At 37.8% G+C, this 17,527-nt stretch overlaps 1 protein-coding gene across 1 annotated transcript; it reads right to left on the bottom strand.

Moving 5' to 3' along the window:
• Nucleotides 1-344: 344 nt before the first annotated feature.
• Nucleotides 345-17,373, bottom strand: castor1 (cytosolic arginine sensor for mTORC1 subunit 1). Its single transcript, XM_088008669.1, has 9 exons — nucleotides 17,044-17,373; nucleotides 10,714-10,784; nucleotides 8,403-8,596; nucleotides 7,299-7,434; nucleotides 5,277-5,400; nucleotides 4,716-4,832; nucleotides 4,421-4,503; nucleotides 2,396-2,490; nucleotides 345-723 (listed from the first exon to the last, which is right to left on the bottom strand). The coding sequence occupies exons 1-9, from the start codon at nucleotides 17,154-17,156 to the stop codon at nucleotides 652-654; spliced, it is 1,005 nt and encodes a 334-aa protein (XP_087864795.1). The 5' UTR covers nucleotides 17,157-17,373; the 3' UTR covers nucleotides 345-651.
• Nucleotides 17,374-17,527: the final 154 nt, after the last annotated feature.

The following is a 17,527-nucleotide window of genomic DNA, read 5'->3' as shown; positions in this document are numbered from 1 at the left end:
TGTTTTAATGGCCGTGTCAGTTACTATTAATGGGCTGATTGAACCACAAGGAATAAACATCCAATTTCAATTAAAGAGATCTTTAACAGAGAAGACCTACACTTTGGATCCCTTTGATATTTTTCCTATCTGCTGCTTATGGGTCTTCCAAAGTGCCTACGCACGTACTACGCATTTTCTCCAAATTAAACAAAAATACCCCCAGCATTGGTCTCATTATTTAACTTGTACATATAAGAGGAAGACTAAGTAGTCTGTGTTTGCCACATAAGGAAGTCCTGTAGAATACTTTGACTTTATACCAGACATGGATCATAATATTTGCACAAAATACAAAGAGTCTCTTACCTGTTCATGCCTGTATTTTTAATTTGAATTGTATAAGTGTGCTGTTGTCTCCATCGTGTGCATCATGTGTGTTCTTCCAGGCCCCCCGAGGTTTGGTGGGGCTGCCTACAAATCTTTTCTAGCTTAGCTAAGACAAGAAGGGTCACAGACGAGCTTTAGAGAAGTCATAAAGAAGCGCTCCTGGTTTTAATGGCAAAGTCGTTAATACTGTTGGCGATGCAGTGAGGATCTAGGCACAGTTAGCATCCTTTCCTGATACCGCTGTCCAAGAAGAACTGACCAAGGAGGGGAGGACACAACGAGTCAAGTGGTGGACGGTTCATTCCTCTGGTGGTGGAGCATGTCTGTCACACTCACAATGTCCTCTTCAGGCACCTGGAAAAGAAAAGTTATAGAACTTTTATTTACTTTACCTATATTTCTATTAGAAACATAGTTATGACAAGAATACAGGTGCTCATCAGGGACAAAAATCACTTTTTCCATCAGACCCCTTTTTGGTCTGCTATAAAAGCTTTTAGGTTTCATCAGAACCTTGTCCCACCGAGAACAAATGGGAAATGGGGGCTTGAAAGCCAACTAAAACAGAAAGTACTGAAATAAAAGATCATGAAAGCATAAAAGAGAATTTTCTCAATAAAGAGATGGCATAACATACGAACAGGTTAAGCAACAGGAACATAACAGGACAAGCAGATGGGTGTAGGTTATAATTAGCCAGTATTCACAGGTTGCAGATGGATAGAAATACAAAAACAGACCAATGCAATGAAAAAAAATATTTGTGAACTTAATGTGGAACATTAAGAGTCAAGACATAGACATAGAAACATGCAAACGGCCAACCTCACCAGGTTTACATCTGATTAGCATTCATCACTAGATGTAGGAGACAACACTGACTAAACAGTCGGGCAATGCTGACTAAGCTATGGAAAATATTTTGGGTTTTTTAACACTATGAAGATTTTCAAATAAAATTATATCAAAGGACACAAATACAATAAGCACCTGAGACAATAGAATAACAAAAAAAAAGTCATGTTACACAAGCAAATGAATAAAATTATAATAAAATAACTAAATACATAAAAGGCTGGGGCAGATTTCACAACTGTTATTTGCTCAACTGTCCATTTTATCTGGAAGACACTTGACACTTAAGTAAAGTGGTTGAGTAAAGGGAGCATCATTAGTCATATTCCAACATTTTATTCTAGAAAACTTCAGAGTGTATCATAGGGTTTATATCTCAGTCTTTCCACCTGTAGGATACCTACAAGTTCAGTTAGTGAAACTTGGGGGCTAAATCAGACTTCCACAGTTTCAGAATACACGTCTTTGCTTTGCAATCATCATACAAAGAGCTAAAGCAATACATAAGTTACAATCCAGGTTCTCCAGGGTGTTGGAGCGCCCAAGCAGAGCAGTTCCATGGTCATTTGTGACAATAATTTTAAACACAGATGAAAATCACTGAAAAATGAGAATAAAAACTATGTAATTTTGGCCAAAACCAAAATAGATGTGCTAAAGGACCTTCAACTATGGAGAATGTTTAACATAAAATTGAAGTAATCAATTAATGCATCAAAATCACTTTTTTTCTGTGAGCTGATCAAATGCATATAATTAATTGATCAGCAGTTAATTATATGTATTAACTGCATATATAAATGCAGTGTCCAGGTTTGTCAGCCTAACCTGACAGCTGATCATATGCATCTCCTTTTCTGTAAAAGTAATGCCCTGGAAAGTAAAGTCTCGCTACAAAACGTTTTGCATTTTATTGATATGCAAGATTGCAAATAACAAGGAAAAGAATGGTGAAAATGAAGACGGAGTCAAAAAAGTGAATTTTATTGGCTATTTGTCTCAAACGTTAGTATGCTGCTTTATGTTATTTTTATTTTGAAAGTTTCCATTAAAAAATAAATGTGCCCAATCCATTTTAAAATGAAAACAAGTGAGATAAGTGAAAACTATTTACCCAAATACATGTAGTTTCTATCGCTACAGGCGTCATAGTGAAACCTTCTGGACTCACCAAAGCATGGTCAAAGCTGAAGGTGCTGATGTAATAGGCAGAAATGTCGCCATCTGCCAGGGGCTGAGATATCTGGGCGACTATGCCACATTCATCTGAAACACAAGCAGGAAATGCCATCAGTGTAAAAGTATCACATAATTATAGATTGTAGGTTCATAGGTTACAGTACTGCAATAATGAGATAAAAGCAGAAATGCTTTGATGCAAAAGAAATAACTGCAAAACAGTTGTTGCCAGTGGCAGTTCTTGATATGGGCAATAAGGCTCAGTGCCCAGGGTGGCATGATCTTTGGGGAATTTTAAACACGGAAAAAACAGTGAAGTTGTAACAGCTCTGCCTCAAGCCAGTTTAGTAATTTAGTAATTAGGATGTTCAAGAGGAGTGGGGATCCAGTTCTATCAAAATCTACACAGCAGATCATGGTTTCTTTAACATATTCAACAGTTTTCATTCCAAGATCTTGTTTCGTTTGCTCATTTTTGTAATTCTAAATCAATACAAATGCACATTTAAAAAATGCTGGAGTTTTCTGTGAATTTCTTTGCTTTTTTTTTTTTTCTTTTGAAAATGTTTATGTCAGTCTTCATGGTTCTGTTTCCAGGGTAACCAATGATTTCATAAAATGTAGAAAATATATTAATCTAGACTTGTTTTATTATTGTGCAGCAAAATGATGAGCCCAGGTAAACCAGCCATTACTTATGAACTCATGAAAGAAGTCGGTATCACTGAATCAGACCACTCCCAGCTCTGACTAAACATCCAAACAGACCTCCCTACAGAAGTTGCAGTATATACTCCAGAAAAAGTCATTGCTATTAGTTAGCTTCGTTCGAGTTATGTTTTTAGAATGATGCTACCACTCATTGCTGTATAAATAATAAAATCGATCCATAAGTAGCTCCAAAAATTACCTTCTCAGACAATGCTCTGCTGGGTCATGTCAATGTTCTTATTTTGTGCATGTAGGGCAATTTGAGGAAGCAAGCCATTTACACAGAAGTCTCATTGTGGTTGCATTTAATTAGTGGTAAGAACAACCACAAACACAAAATTCCCCACGCCCAAAAATCAGATTTTAGCAAAAATTCAAAATTGAGCTCAAGATTTCCTGTATGAACATCATTAGTGCAGCCACAGAATGCACAGCCAGATGTGATGTGGTTACATGGTGAGAAAAATTTAAATTTTAAAGCCAACCAGTACGGGTTGATCTTTCCAATGAACAAACGTTTATTTCTCATATCCTGTAAAACAACTACAGGATATGATTCACAGGATATGAGATGTTAACTATGTTAACTTAAGTTACAAAATACTATAAGTACATTTCTGGGATTAAAATACTAATGCCCCAGAAAGTTCTAGAGAAACTCTTACATGTGTTCAGACTCCTGCACAACCATTAAAGATGCAGGAAGTGGTTTCAGATTGGTAAGTCAGCATCAAAATATTTGACTTTTCCAGTACATATAATGGTAAAGCAGCTAGTTTCCAGAAATCAAAAAATATATAATCTATTGCTAGATGTGTGGATCTTTTTTTAACGCTTGGATTGTTTGTAGAAGCATTAGAGATCCAAATGGAAATACAAGCATGAGCATAACGTTAATTTTGTATGACATGTCCCTTTTAACAGTTAAGACTTGAACAGGAGACAACAGCATGCATTGTATTTTCATGATTATTCAGGAAGTATAACTATAATAATATCAAATGCAATACATTTATTCACGCTAACAAGGAAATAGGATGTTTTTTTCAGTGTGTTCAATTCCTGTGACAGCTTTTAGTACTATGTTGATATTTGTTCATTTTGCTTGATAATATTTTTTCAGTAATGTTGAAAGTTATAAGATGAGTCTTGCAAAGGTTGTACGGGTAAAATATTTAAATAAAGAAATTATATTTTTATTGCTCATTTAAGCTCTAATATAAAGTAATTAGATATACAGACCACTTCAAACTTGACGTTAAAGTTCTGTCAAAATACAAAAAAAAGGTAAAGCAGATTGCCTCACCAAAACCCAGCGGTTGACCACCGATACGGACCATCCGCCAGAGCTCGCCGGAGGAGCTGGTGAACAGGAGGTCAGCAGGAAACCTGGAACAAAATGATACTGCTTTACAATACACGAAGAAACAACGTTCAAATATGTATACAACTGATAAAAGTTCAATTATTGAACATGAAGACTAGGCATGTTAGGACCACAAAATTACAAACAAATTAATTTCTAAAGTTTTCCAACAGGGTGCCATTTATTTGTTTTAATGGTAGCTACAAACATGTCTATATGGTGAGTGAATCCTTACCGTCTCTGAGCCTCAGTGTCCATCACTATTGAGATGTATCCATCGATGAGGGAGAAGGAGAAGAACTTGATACATTCTAAGTCCTTACCCGTAGACGATTCGCTTTCTTTCTTAGGACTAAACACAAAAACGAATGACAAAAACAAATGGCATATTCATTGTACATGTTATTTAGACATACACGTGTATATCCCTAAATACGATTATCAATAAAAAAATACATTTGTTTTAGAAAGTAACTCTCATGCTAAATATGTTCATTATACTGACAATTCAAGGGTTTATTTCTGTCATTTTGATGACTTCAGCTGATGAAAACTCAGTTTTTTAAAAAGTAAAAATTTGACAAAAATAATGATTTGCGTAGTCTATTTTCAGTTCCCCACATGAGATCATCAGTTTTAAATCGATTATTACAGCAATACAATTAGAGTGCAAAACCCATACAGAAGCAACCCGGTTTCATTTCACATGGTCTGAGTCAATAATGAAATGAGATTGTGTGCTGCCATCTTGTGCTTCAGTGCAGTACTGCAGTAGTGTGAAGAAATTTGATCTCACCTGTTGGAATAAAAGAGGACGTCGATGAGCGTGGTGGCGATGGACGGCAGCGTGTCCGGGTCCAGAGACATGACGCAGAACTGGTTCTGTGGGATCAGCACCGGGTGAACTGTGGGCTGGACGACTGGAGGAACAGCAAACACAGCAACGCCTTAAAATTTGGATGTGGTGGAAAAGGATGAAGTCAATTTAATCTCTTAAATTAATTTAATCTAAAGAGTTTGCATTATCAGTTGGCACAACTGGGCATCATTTGTGGGCCTCACTGGGCCAATCCCTGCTTTTAAACACCTGGGTATTGATAAATCTGACAACTGATTTAAAATCTAAGGCACATCAGTTCATAATGCTGATGACTGTCAGATTAAATCAGAATGTCCTGTAAATTATTGTGCAGAACTTTGCTGCCCATAAATTAATCCCACATACAGTATAATACAGATTCATAAAATAACATTGTCCTGTTGAGAAAATCTTAAATTAGTAAGAGCATGCTAAAAGTGTTTTTTTTTTTCCTTTTGATACCATTTTATTTCTAGACAAAAAAGTAGCAAAGCATTCAATGTTACTTCTTTGTTCTCCTCCCATGGCTCTTGAGTTACTTCACTGGAAACAACTTAGCACACCCAATAACTCGTTTCTGTAATCAGTCTCTCTTACTTTAAATCAATAAAACATTTCTTAATCTAATATAACCACTTGTAAACATATCACCTGAAATCTTGCACTGTTAGCCTCATTCGCTCTAGAACACATGAATAAATCTCCAGCAAACCTTGATTTCCTCTGCTGAACTAAAAGTCCACACTGACAACAACTTGTGGACACAATCGACGCCCTCTTGTTTTTCTACCAGGCCTGATGTATTTATGAGACCGTGTACATTCAGTTTAAAAAGTCAGTTGATCCAAAGAGCCGTTAAAATGCCACGATCCCATGGAGATTCAAAGACGTAAGATACTGCGTAAGAATGAATCTTTCAGGATGTTCTGACCTTGTTCTGTACTTTAGGGTTACATAACAATAGCTTCCTGTAAAGGACGCCACCATTTAGAGCAGAATAACTACTCTGCATGCAACCTAAAGCAGACTTTGTTGACTCTGCTCTTCAAGTGATGGCTATCTAAATTCTCTACTGTCCTCCTGAATACAGATCTAAATCCTTTAAACTGGAATGGCCATTAACACCAGATCTTAGTTTGATCATTAAATTTGACTAACCACAAAGTCTTGCACTTAGGGTTTTTAGCTTAACAGAAAAAGTGGAGAAGTGAAATGTACAGATTTGTAGGGAAATCTTGAAATAGGCTTACAATAGATCACTGATGAAATATACCGATTATCTATATAAAGTAAAAGTTTGTAAAACAGATGAAAGTGACGTCTTGAACATTAATGCACAGAAACAAGCCAGAGCTACTTTGTGAAGAATGACTTATGCACAAGAATCTAATCTTGTGCCAAATTAAAAGTAAAGATAACATCAAGCAAGTTGTGGCAGTGGAGAAGAAACTGGTTAGGTCAAACATAAGAAGCTACAAGTTTCCACAGAACCAGGAAAAACAAAAAAACATTTGCGTGTGGCTGTTGAAAACCACTTGATTGCTAAGCAAGTGATGTCAAAACTTAAACCTTTATTAGAAATACAGTCTACAACTGGGCTAAGAAATAAAGCATTTTTTTTGAGAAACTAGGTAGGAAATCTCCAACATATTAATATTTTAATTTAGTAATTTTAAGTCAAAAATATGATTTTACTTTCACAAATATTCTGCTCTAGAAACCCTTTTTCCTGCTACTTTTAAACTGGATTACAATCTATGCTACTTCTTTATTTGGCTTTAACATTGGAAAGAAAAATATATTCTCCATTTGTTAACTAAGTAAATGTGAGCAAACAGGTTTTAGATTTTTTTTTTACACCTTTTCTGCACTAGGTTAGAGCTTACGAATGAAATGTAATTTTTCTCCCTCCGGCAAGTCTGATGAATGTTTGAAAGTTAAGAGAATTGGTGCTGAAACCTTCTTTGCCGTTCTTCAGGAGGCCGTTGGTAAAGTCCTGGCAGCCCACAGGCACATACTCTCCTTCCACCTCCTTGAAAATGTTGAACTCCTCATTCAACGTACTGATGACAACTGACAGGTCTTTCTCTCTCACCTGCATAACAAATATAGAGGACATACTGAACCACTGTACTGTATGTAACATTTTAAAACTTAACTACGAACATGAGCTGTTTAGAGGAGACATTGAAAAAGTGAGAATTTGAAAAAGAAAAATCCCCTTTGCATAAGTCCACAGACATTTAAACTGATATTTTGATCAAGAAACTTCTGGGATTTTTTAATTGTGGTGTGTCAAGCTCTGTGGTTACTTTATTTTATATTTAAATCAAGGTGGAATAAATTGTTAATGCTTCAAAATTTGTATAATTTTTGACCCAAAACCTTCAGGTTTCAGTTAGAAAGTTGAAAATGAATGGATATTTTTTTATTGTCGCCATCACTGCGAGTCAAAGCATATATAGATCCAATTCAGAGATAAAAAAATATATGGATCTTGCAAGATAGAGGACAAATATTACAAAGATGTGGAATACTGAAAGATTATCCACAAAAAAAAAACTGAATGTGGAAATAAAATCAAAAGGTACTTCAACAACGTATTAGTTAATGTGTGCAGAGTATGTAAAAGCAGGTGGCTTTAACATACAGATTTAGTTGTATGTAAACTGGATAAATGGCTAAGATCACAAAGTCCTGGCATTTTAACAGGAGTGTGTATGTAAATGCATCTGCAAGTAATGTTACATTTTGCACATATTTAGATGACATGTTTTAAAGCCCAAAGAATGCAGTCTTTAAACGGCAAGTAAAGCATTAATATTCCTGCTGACGCGGTGGTTTGCCATGTTGTTAAACGTTTTTGCTCATTTACTTCTTGACATGTAATACATCAACCAATTTTCTGATGCTGTCAGCTCTGTCAGAAATTAGTTTAACTCAAGATGCAGACATGGTGGCCTATTTTGTCTGCAGGGGTTCAAACCAGGGGGACTAAAAGCTTCACATGGGTAGGAAGACATTCAACAGGTTCCTGCAAATGTTTTTTAAGAGGATGCTCACCAGGATGAAGTCGGTCTGATATGTGGAGAGCATGAAGACGGAAACGTGCTGCTGGGCAAGCGGAGCGATGACCGACTTGGCAATCTTTGTCACGCCGACAGCCTGCGAGCTGCTGGAGGCGTTGCCGTTGGAGGCAACATTGAGGGGCAGCCAGATGGAGCTCTCGACCTGGAGGTGCTCCGAGGGCGCCAGCTCTGTCAAATGTCAAGGGAAGAAAGAGCGATCTGAGTCAAACCGCGAACAACTAGGCCTTCTGTCCATGATCATCCACATGGCAAATCAAGATGAAAATTTAAGCTTTTGAACATACGCTATGATACATGGAAATAGTCTTCCTATATTGAATAACAAGTGTCTCAGACGTGCATTCTTTCATATGTCCAGCAGGGGGCGACTCAAGAGAAGCCTGAAGCTACAGCCTGCTTTAACATTAACTTAACAAGAGTTGATGCCCACTTTCTATTTGGATTCAAATACAGAAAATCCAGTGAACATTTCTTACTTTCCAGCATTTTCTGATTCAATTTAATAAATTGGTTAATAATTAAAGCTTTGATTTAGCACTACTGGCTTTTACTGATATTTCATTCTGTTCATAAACTTTGTGCCATAGCCTTTAATGAACATTCAAGACACATTCAAGAGTCTACACTGTGTGAAGTCTACAACAAAGTGCTAGAATTTCATCTATAAAAGTCAGTTTATCAATGTTAACACCAGAAATTGGCAATGAGGTACAAAAGGGGCAGATATTAGTCCTTAATGCAGGCGTATAGGGTTTGATGCTAAAGCTCAATAAAATCAGCTCATTTAGATTTTATGCTATCCATTTTCTACTTTCTTGAGGTCTTAAATTATCGGGCAGTTTAAAGTCACTATTTCCTGTTTTTACCTCTCCTAACAGAAATGCTATCTTCCATCTTCCCCCTTAGGGCAGAGGCTAAAGAACTCCCACTATTTATATCACAAAAGCAGCACAAGAATATATCATGCTGAAGACGGGCCACAGTGCCAACACCAGTCAGGAAGGCGGTAAACTGAGACCAAGTACCAGTATCCAGTATCTGTTATCTATTCAGACATGTTAATAGGTCATTAAGAGGATTTTTGAAGGCAAATCTTAATAATGTAAATTCCTAAGATTCTAAAGCTGGATAGTCATATTTGAAATATGTTTACTTAGGAAACGTGAAGTAAAACATACAAAGGAAACACAAGATCAAGACAACTGCTTAGGGCAGGTACAGAGAAGTTATGTAAAATTAAGACGTTTTAAAAAAACAAATACATAGTGATTAATAGCACACTACATAAGAATATTCTGTATTACTTAAAAAATGCTAGAAAGTCTCGTTTTCTGTAAATTTGGACCACCATGTTTTTACAGCAGTGTGCAGAATTAAATATGTCTGTTGAAATGATAGGAAATAAACAATTGCTTGGTTTAATTTGATACTGCTGGTCAACCAGGAAGTTTCAGTATGGGTCAGCCTTACTAAAAACATTACCAAACAGCATCTGACTGTGAATGTTCCTTCTTCTTTCCTCCCTTTCAAACAGCCTTTGCTCTAGTTGGCATAATTTTTCACAGACATCCCCTTGTGGCTTCTCAACACACCAACTCTTAGCTCCTAAAATAGGCACTCAGAACAAGTAAACCCTGAAGGCAATGGACACCTTCAACATCTGCATCAGCGGGTACGGCAATGGTGGACGCGTTAATCTAAACAAAACATCTATTTGTCAATCAATCACATCTCCAAAAAAGTGTCATCATACACTTTGAGGTAAAATACTGAAGGAAAGCATCACTCAGAAACTGAGAAATGTGCTTGATCTCAGGCAGAAAACTATGTTATCCTTTTAAGAAAAAAGAGACAGCGTTAAAAACAGGTGGCACATTCCTTCTCTTTGCTTTTTGTGTTAGTTTTTACTCAGACAAATTCTTGCTAAACCTTTTGAGGAATATCAGGAACAACAAGAAACTACCTTCGCTCATGACAAAAGATACTGGGCAGAAACGATGTTCTTATTTGCCCATCAAATACAAATTCTGCTTAAGGAGAAACCTATGAGGCCTAAGTTCTGCACGTGAGGTTCTAGTGAAGTGCGAAATGTTCTGGGCAGAAAGTCAAACATTAAATCACTTAAATTAATATGACAACTGTCTGTTTGTGTGCTATTGGCCTTAGCAATGCTAAGGAGCTAGAATGATGGATTTCCTGCAGGTAGTCCAGTTTGCTCTCCCAGCCTATGAGTCAAGATGAAATTCTAAATTACCTGTACATGTTTATGCATAGCTGTATTTTACCTTTAAATCCTTCTTCATCAAGGACGACTGTGTAGTTCTCAGGTGTTTCTGTCAGGCTAAAAAACTTGCATCTAGAATAGAGAAGGAAGGTAAAAAAAAAATCATAATTAATAAAATGAGCATGTCAAACTAGAGAGTTAGATAGCAATGTTATGCTGTTCATTACAGAGTCCTGTGGACACACAGCCTAAATGACAAGAAATATTTGCGGACACACATAATCTGCTCTCTGTGTAAACAGGGCCATAGACTTAGCAAAACAAGCAGCTGAAAACAGTTCAGGAAAAATAGTTCAGAGTTTTGATTTGACCTTTAAAACTAAGCCTAAAATCTAAGCTAATTTAGCATTTATGAGGTTGCCGAAGAAGCCCGCATTACCCAAACCACTGGGCACAAAAGGCCACATAGGTCATGTTTAAGCAGTTCAGAACTTATGCAAAAGTTCTCCAATTTTTGGCGAAGAGAAATTGTTTGCTGTTACAACTCTAGAAAAATGCAAGTTACCAACTTAAGCAAGGCTTTTAATTTGTGAATGAAAAGTCACATCTGTAAGGCAGACATTTCACCCACAGGAAGTATCACATTTTCCTGCTTCATGGTGTCCCTCTGAGGATACACCTTCCTCCTCAGCAGATCAGCCTGCAAAAGCCATTAGAGCTGACGCCTGAATGCAAGAGCAAAAACTCCTGACTCAGCAAAAACCAATCCCTGCCATGGGATTGGACAACAACACCACTGAGAGACAAAGACTGAGAGACACAGAGAGAAAACACTGTAACAGTAACTGCCAGCTGTGCTAGCAGGCTCCGCCAGCCAATTGTGTTAGAAAGGCCTTCTCGCTTCCTGATGAACCTTCACCTTCCGCAGCTCGCAGTTTCCTGCAGGTGCAACAACCCTGCATGAGCGAGTGAAACAAGCGAAGTAAAAGCAATATGTTCACTTTTTGTTGTCAAGCAACATGAAGGAACCACATCTTGTTTGGTTTCCTGTTTGCAAAGTACAGACTAGATAGATAAGAGAGGCATCAGTTTATTACCAAATAAAGAGGAACACAGCAAAATTAAAGACCTTACAACTTTTCCTGATTGCAATCCTCTTCATTGCTTCAAAAGATTGCAATTACTTACAATTAGTATTAGTTTTTAATAGCAAATCTGTAAAAACATAGATTTGTCCGTTCACAGAATATTGAACCTGCATCATGTGAAGAGAAAAGGATCTTTGATCATTTGTCTAGAGACATCATACAGAGTTCTCCGTTCTCTCCCGTCTTTAGCTCACCCCTCAGCTTTTCTTTAGGCTTTAGGCCTGGAGCTTGAAAAAGGTTTTCTGTGCGTCTGTTGAAGTAAGAGAGTTCATAAAAGCTTAATTTAATATGCCTAGGCATTTTGAAGAGTTCGTGTTGACATGGACTCCAGTAAGGCATATTCATTCTGTGTTTGACACCAGACCTCCCACCACACTCTGTGCCCTCTGTGAACTTGATACGCCACGGACACGAGCTTTTTTTTTTATTTAGCTTAGTGACGCTCTCATCGATGCCATTTCTTTTTGCCCAGTCTCTTTGTTCATGTTGAATTACGAATACTGAACTTAACAGAAGCAGGTCTGACGCCTTGAAAATTGCATTTTGTATTTGCTTTTGTTATCTTTGTCTGAAACATTTAAAGGGTGACAAGAGAATAAAGAACAAAAGACTATTTGTAACAGGACAAATATTTCACAGCACCTTATTCTGAGAAGGACCAGAATCAGACTGCGAGTTTTGTTACGGATCTTCAAGAGATATTCTTCTGGAAGACAATTTTAGCTTCAAGGAGAAAATAAGGCTCGGTAAACAAAGACACATGGAGGATCTGTGATGAGGCGCAGCCTGTTTCAAGTGTTGTGGAGCTCCAATGTTAGCGGAGCACTCTAATACACCGCCCCAGCGTGATTGTTGGTGGTAATGGGCTGGAAAAATAAGTTCCTTCCTCTGATGCAGGAAGGAAAAGAACCTGAAGAGATGAAGAAAGCAACAGGTAGAGATGGAGTGGAGATGAAAACCAAAGCACACAAGACTCTGGACTTTGATACAGCCGCACGAAGCAACAGGTGGCAGCAGGGGTTGTTGGCCGAGGGGTGGTGGTGTTGGTGGGGGTGGGGGGCTTACAACCGACATTCCAGCTGAGAAAACATGGTAAGAGAGGAGAAAACTGATGCAAAATATAAGAAATAAAATTTAGCCAACACATCATCAGATGATGGCAAACTTCTCTTAACTTCTTAACATTTTACTTCCTTTTGCATAGTTTGTTTGAGGTCTATAATGTTTTTATATAAAGTCACACCACAAAGAAATGTGTTTGAGGTGTTGCCTTAAAATCAGAAGCTAACAAAGTCATTGCATCATCATCAGGGATTACAATGTTTTTAAAGAAATGCCGATCTTAGTGTATGTAAACGTCTGACTCTGAAGAAAGCAAAAAGAAAAATGCTCCTTCTTGCTCATTATTTAGGCATAATAGAAATATTAATCTTAACTGACCTAAAACAGGAACAAAGACAAAATAGGAATCTGATTTAAAGCAGCAGGAGATAAGTTTTACAAAAATGTTTGGGTTTTTTTTTCCATTTTTGCTAAAACATATAATATGAGACAGGAAGTCTGTGGAGAAAAATGAAATAAAAACTGATCTCCTCTGCCTCCTCCCTGTGGTCCTACTGCCATCTCCAGAAATGTATCGCTCCCAGTCAGAAACAACCAATCAGAGCCAGAAGGAATGACTGAGAAATGTCAAACACATTCGTGTAAGCGCTGCTCACACAGCACATACAACCTCAAGATTGCCGGTTTGCTTCAACTGTGCTAATGGAGAAACAACCTAACATTACAGAAAAGCTATTTATCTGCTGTCATTGCTGGCCATGCTAACTAGTCTGAGCACTGATGTCAGGTTACGGTGTGAAGGAGGAGCTGCAGCACAGCAGGAGGGAAGGGAAAAACTATTTATCCATTGATGACTGCAGATAAAAAGTTTTCCTAACATTAGATGGTTTCTCCACCATTAGCAGCAAAATCAGAAATCTTGAGCTTGTACACACTGAAGAGTGTGAGCAGCATGTACCTGAGTGAGACTGTACTAAGACCCTCCTCTGGCTCTTACTGCTCATTTCTGACCAGGAACATTTTTATAAAAGTTACATATGCTGCAGCTTCAATGTCAGACAATAAAAGTGTATTATTTTTCTGCATCATATCCAAACTTCTTGTTTACACTGTTATTAAATAAGTTTAGTAATAATTTCCAAGTGGTAACTGCAAGAAATGTTAATTGTTTTTACCACCAATACATTCAGAAAAACAAACTTAACAAGTGGACAGGTTTGGAATCTGTCTTTAAGCCTGCTGATGGGCAGTGTACAGCAACAGTTGCGAGGGGTTAACTCACTGATATGTTGAACCGGAGAAACCTCTGGCTTATGTCTAATTCATACAAAATAATGCATGTAGCCTTGATTAGGGTTGGGCAGTGAAAACAAAAAATGGAGCGAGAGCCCCAACTTTAGAAGATCACTGAAGCAGAAATGTGAAAAACTGGGTTTCTGGCTCAGCTGACGCATTGTTCCAAGCCATGCTCTTGTTATTTAGCAGCTGAACAGAAGAAAGGAGAATGGTGTAGCGCCTGCAGGGCTACATTCACAATGCAGGAACACCAACATACTGGGTACACATAACCCCACCTAAAAAGGACAATGTAAGACTACAAGCAAAAACTGCATAATGAATGCTTTGTCAGACTTCGTGAATGGATTAGATGCATTATTCATAATTTTTTAAATGTTAGTTGCAGAGTAAATATAGCTAGTTTAATCCTCAGTCCGTGCCAAAACTCCTCTTGTAATGGATGTTTAAGGAAGATCTACGATGTAATAATATGCAATTTGCAACGCTGTCAGAGATCCACTCATTAAAATTCCTCTCAGAACTGCTGTCAAACCCACTGTGTTCGGGCCAGGGAGCTGTTCTTTAATGAATAGAGGAAGTCCTGAAAGGAGGACGGGGGAGAGAGCCATTCAAGCCAAAACCGGGCTTGTTTTTGCTCAACTTTCTCCAGCACTCCTCCCTTTTCAATCAAATGTAGCTTTACAAGGAGAGGAAAAACTAAAAGTACACAATAAGAACAGGAAAAGGAAGGCAAAACACATCCACTGTAGACGTGCGATGATGCAACATCAAAGTACACACAACAACATGTTAAGAAAGAGAGAGAAGAACAAAATAGAGGCTTATGGAGATCCACAGAAGTAGGCATGAGTGATTTTACTGGTTAGTTCTGGGCCAATGCATTTAGCATGTCCCTAAATGACCTTCCTCATATCATAGCATTTATGCTGTAAAATTCTGTAGAAATGTACAGCATTGTCTAAGTTAATAGCAACACTATAATTGTGCATATTCTTTTCATTTGAAAAGGCGTATTTCAGCCAGCTGAGGTAGGAGAGGGTGGGGGCAGCACTGCATTCATCATACAGCCAGAGAAAACTTCAGAGAGCAGAATGGCACGTCATAAATCTTGGTAACCAGATCATGCCTTTTTGGCAAGTTTATTTAATACAGACATGTTAAAACTTAGTTTATTACTCAACACTATGACTCAAATGGCAGGAGACAACAAGGTCTGAACAGACACAGAGAGAAGTGTCTCAAAGTACAAGTTCATGTACTTTACATTTTAATTTAAAGCATATGTCATAATAAGCAATAAATCAATTAATCAAATGATAAATTAAAACAATCTCTAATTTCCATTTGCATAGTTTGTTTTTCTTGTGTTTCTCTCTGTTTCTATCTACCAAAGACAAAAGGCTTCAGTCCGGTGCACTGGTCTCAAACCTCTTTTTGAAGGGCAATTTTATTTACAGAGACTTCAGGAACCACTTTATTTATTGTTTCGGTTGTTTTATTCATTTATTTTGGATATTTAAATTATCTTCCAATTTCAGTGTTAAGTCTTCATTAGAAATGAATGAACTTTAATGAACACTTTGCATAATAATGCAAGGGTGTACTTGCTTTATTATTCCATTACCTTTATATTACTGCAAACACCAATATTATTGTTTATTGCAGTAACTTCTGGGACAAATTATCGCCAAGCAAAATGTGTTATTGTGACAGGTTTAAAACCATCACAGGCACATGAGTGGCACAGATATGCAGATGGTTAAAGAAGAGTTGGGATACGAAGTTAGTTGTGAAAATCTCACTGCAGACTTTTCTGTGCATCATCTGAACATAATAATAATAAAAAGAGTTTGGATCGACTGCAAAGCTATCAAGACATGGTCATTCATATGTCCCAGTCAAAGTCCAGACCTACATTTAACAGCACATTTATAGTACAAGAAAATCAATGTTCACACTTACTGACCAGACTTATTTTGCAAAAACGAATGTGCAAACATTTCTGTCTCTAGATAGGAAAATCTGAAAAAGCTCATGGCCCATAGATGCAAAAGCAAAATATTGACTCAGGGCAGCTGAGATGACAAATGCATCCTCCATTTTGCAGCTTACAGGAAACAGAAAAATATGCAACATGTTCTTCTTATGTCACACTTCTGCAACTATATGGTGGACTATTTATGTCATGAAATACCAACACATTAGAAAATTGTGGTTATAACAAAAAAAGGTGAGACTGTTCCAGGGCTATGAATGCTGTGAGACGTTTTACAACGGTGTGAAAATTTGACAGCAAGCAGTAGATTTGTGACAGCAGTGTGATACATGTTCCTTATTTTTGTTTGCATGTTCTCATCAGCTTAGGGACAGAGCAGTACATGTAGAGCTCTTCCTCTATCCATGCACATGTGGGGCAGCCAGAGAACTAGACAATTACATAACAACATCTGGATTTCCAGGGATTATCTGAAATCATGAGATGTAAACAACTTAAAAAATGGATGTGGGTTAGGAGTCAAAAAGGTCAAGTTTGTGTTGGAGGAAAAAAAAAGGGTTTTTTTTTGGTAACCTTCAGATCACACCTACAGATGAAGCAGGATGCAGTCACATAAATGTTTTACAGGAAACGAAAGTACAAAAATGAGTAATGTTATTAAACAACTGCTAGTTTTTCTCCATGTGAGAAAAATACACTTCCCTGAAGTCAACAGCTTCATGCACTGCAGTTCATCATCCCTACCGTAGCTGCAGAGTGAGGCATGCACAGACAAACAACCCAACAATAGCTCGGCCACCCAGTGAATGAGCAGGCGCTGTATGTATCCGAACTGGATTACCAGACTGATTCACAACCATCTGGCCAGAGCAGGAAGCCTACTTACCGCGTCCTGTTGCGGAGAAATATCAGTTTTATTAGCGGGTGAGTGTAATTGACCAGCCCGTTCTTGGATATGCTGGTGACCCGGAGTCTGTGATCCAGTATTTGCAAGTCCATGTTTCTTGCTAACGAGCAGTTCTCTCTCCGCTCGTCTTTTAGCTTTTAAAGCGTCTCTCTAGCTGGACGATGTCATTCAAATGTTATATATAGTCCTGAGTGAAGAGCATTACCGACGGATGTACACCCCCACGTCCCGCTAGGCTCGTCTCACAGGACGAAAAAAACATCCGACGAAAGCAGCCTCCCTGAACTACTGTATATTCAAATACAGGGGGCCTGCCCTACGCGGACACGCCCCCTCCTGTTAAAGCTACAGGTCAACGCTTTTAAATGACTCGCACGTGCTTTGGAAAAGTTTGGATGAACGAGTAGAAATAACACTTCCGTATTGGAATTTCAAAATAAAGGAAATGTGGTTCCAGAAACAA

Source organism: Poecilia mexicana, unplaced genomic scaffold (assembly GCF_051168715.1).
Source record: "Poecilia mexicana isolate PSO_F unplaced genomic scaffold, ASM5116871v1 scaffold_9, whole genome shotgun sequence".
Classification (NCBI taxonomy): domain Eukaryota; kingdom Metazoa; phylum Chordata; class Actinopteri; order Cyprinodontiformes; family Poeciliidae; genus Poecilia; species Poecilia mexicana.
This window is presented reverse-complemented; position numbering and strand designations above follow the sequence as displayed.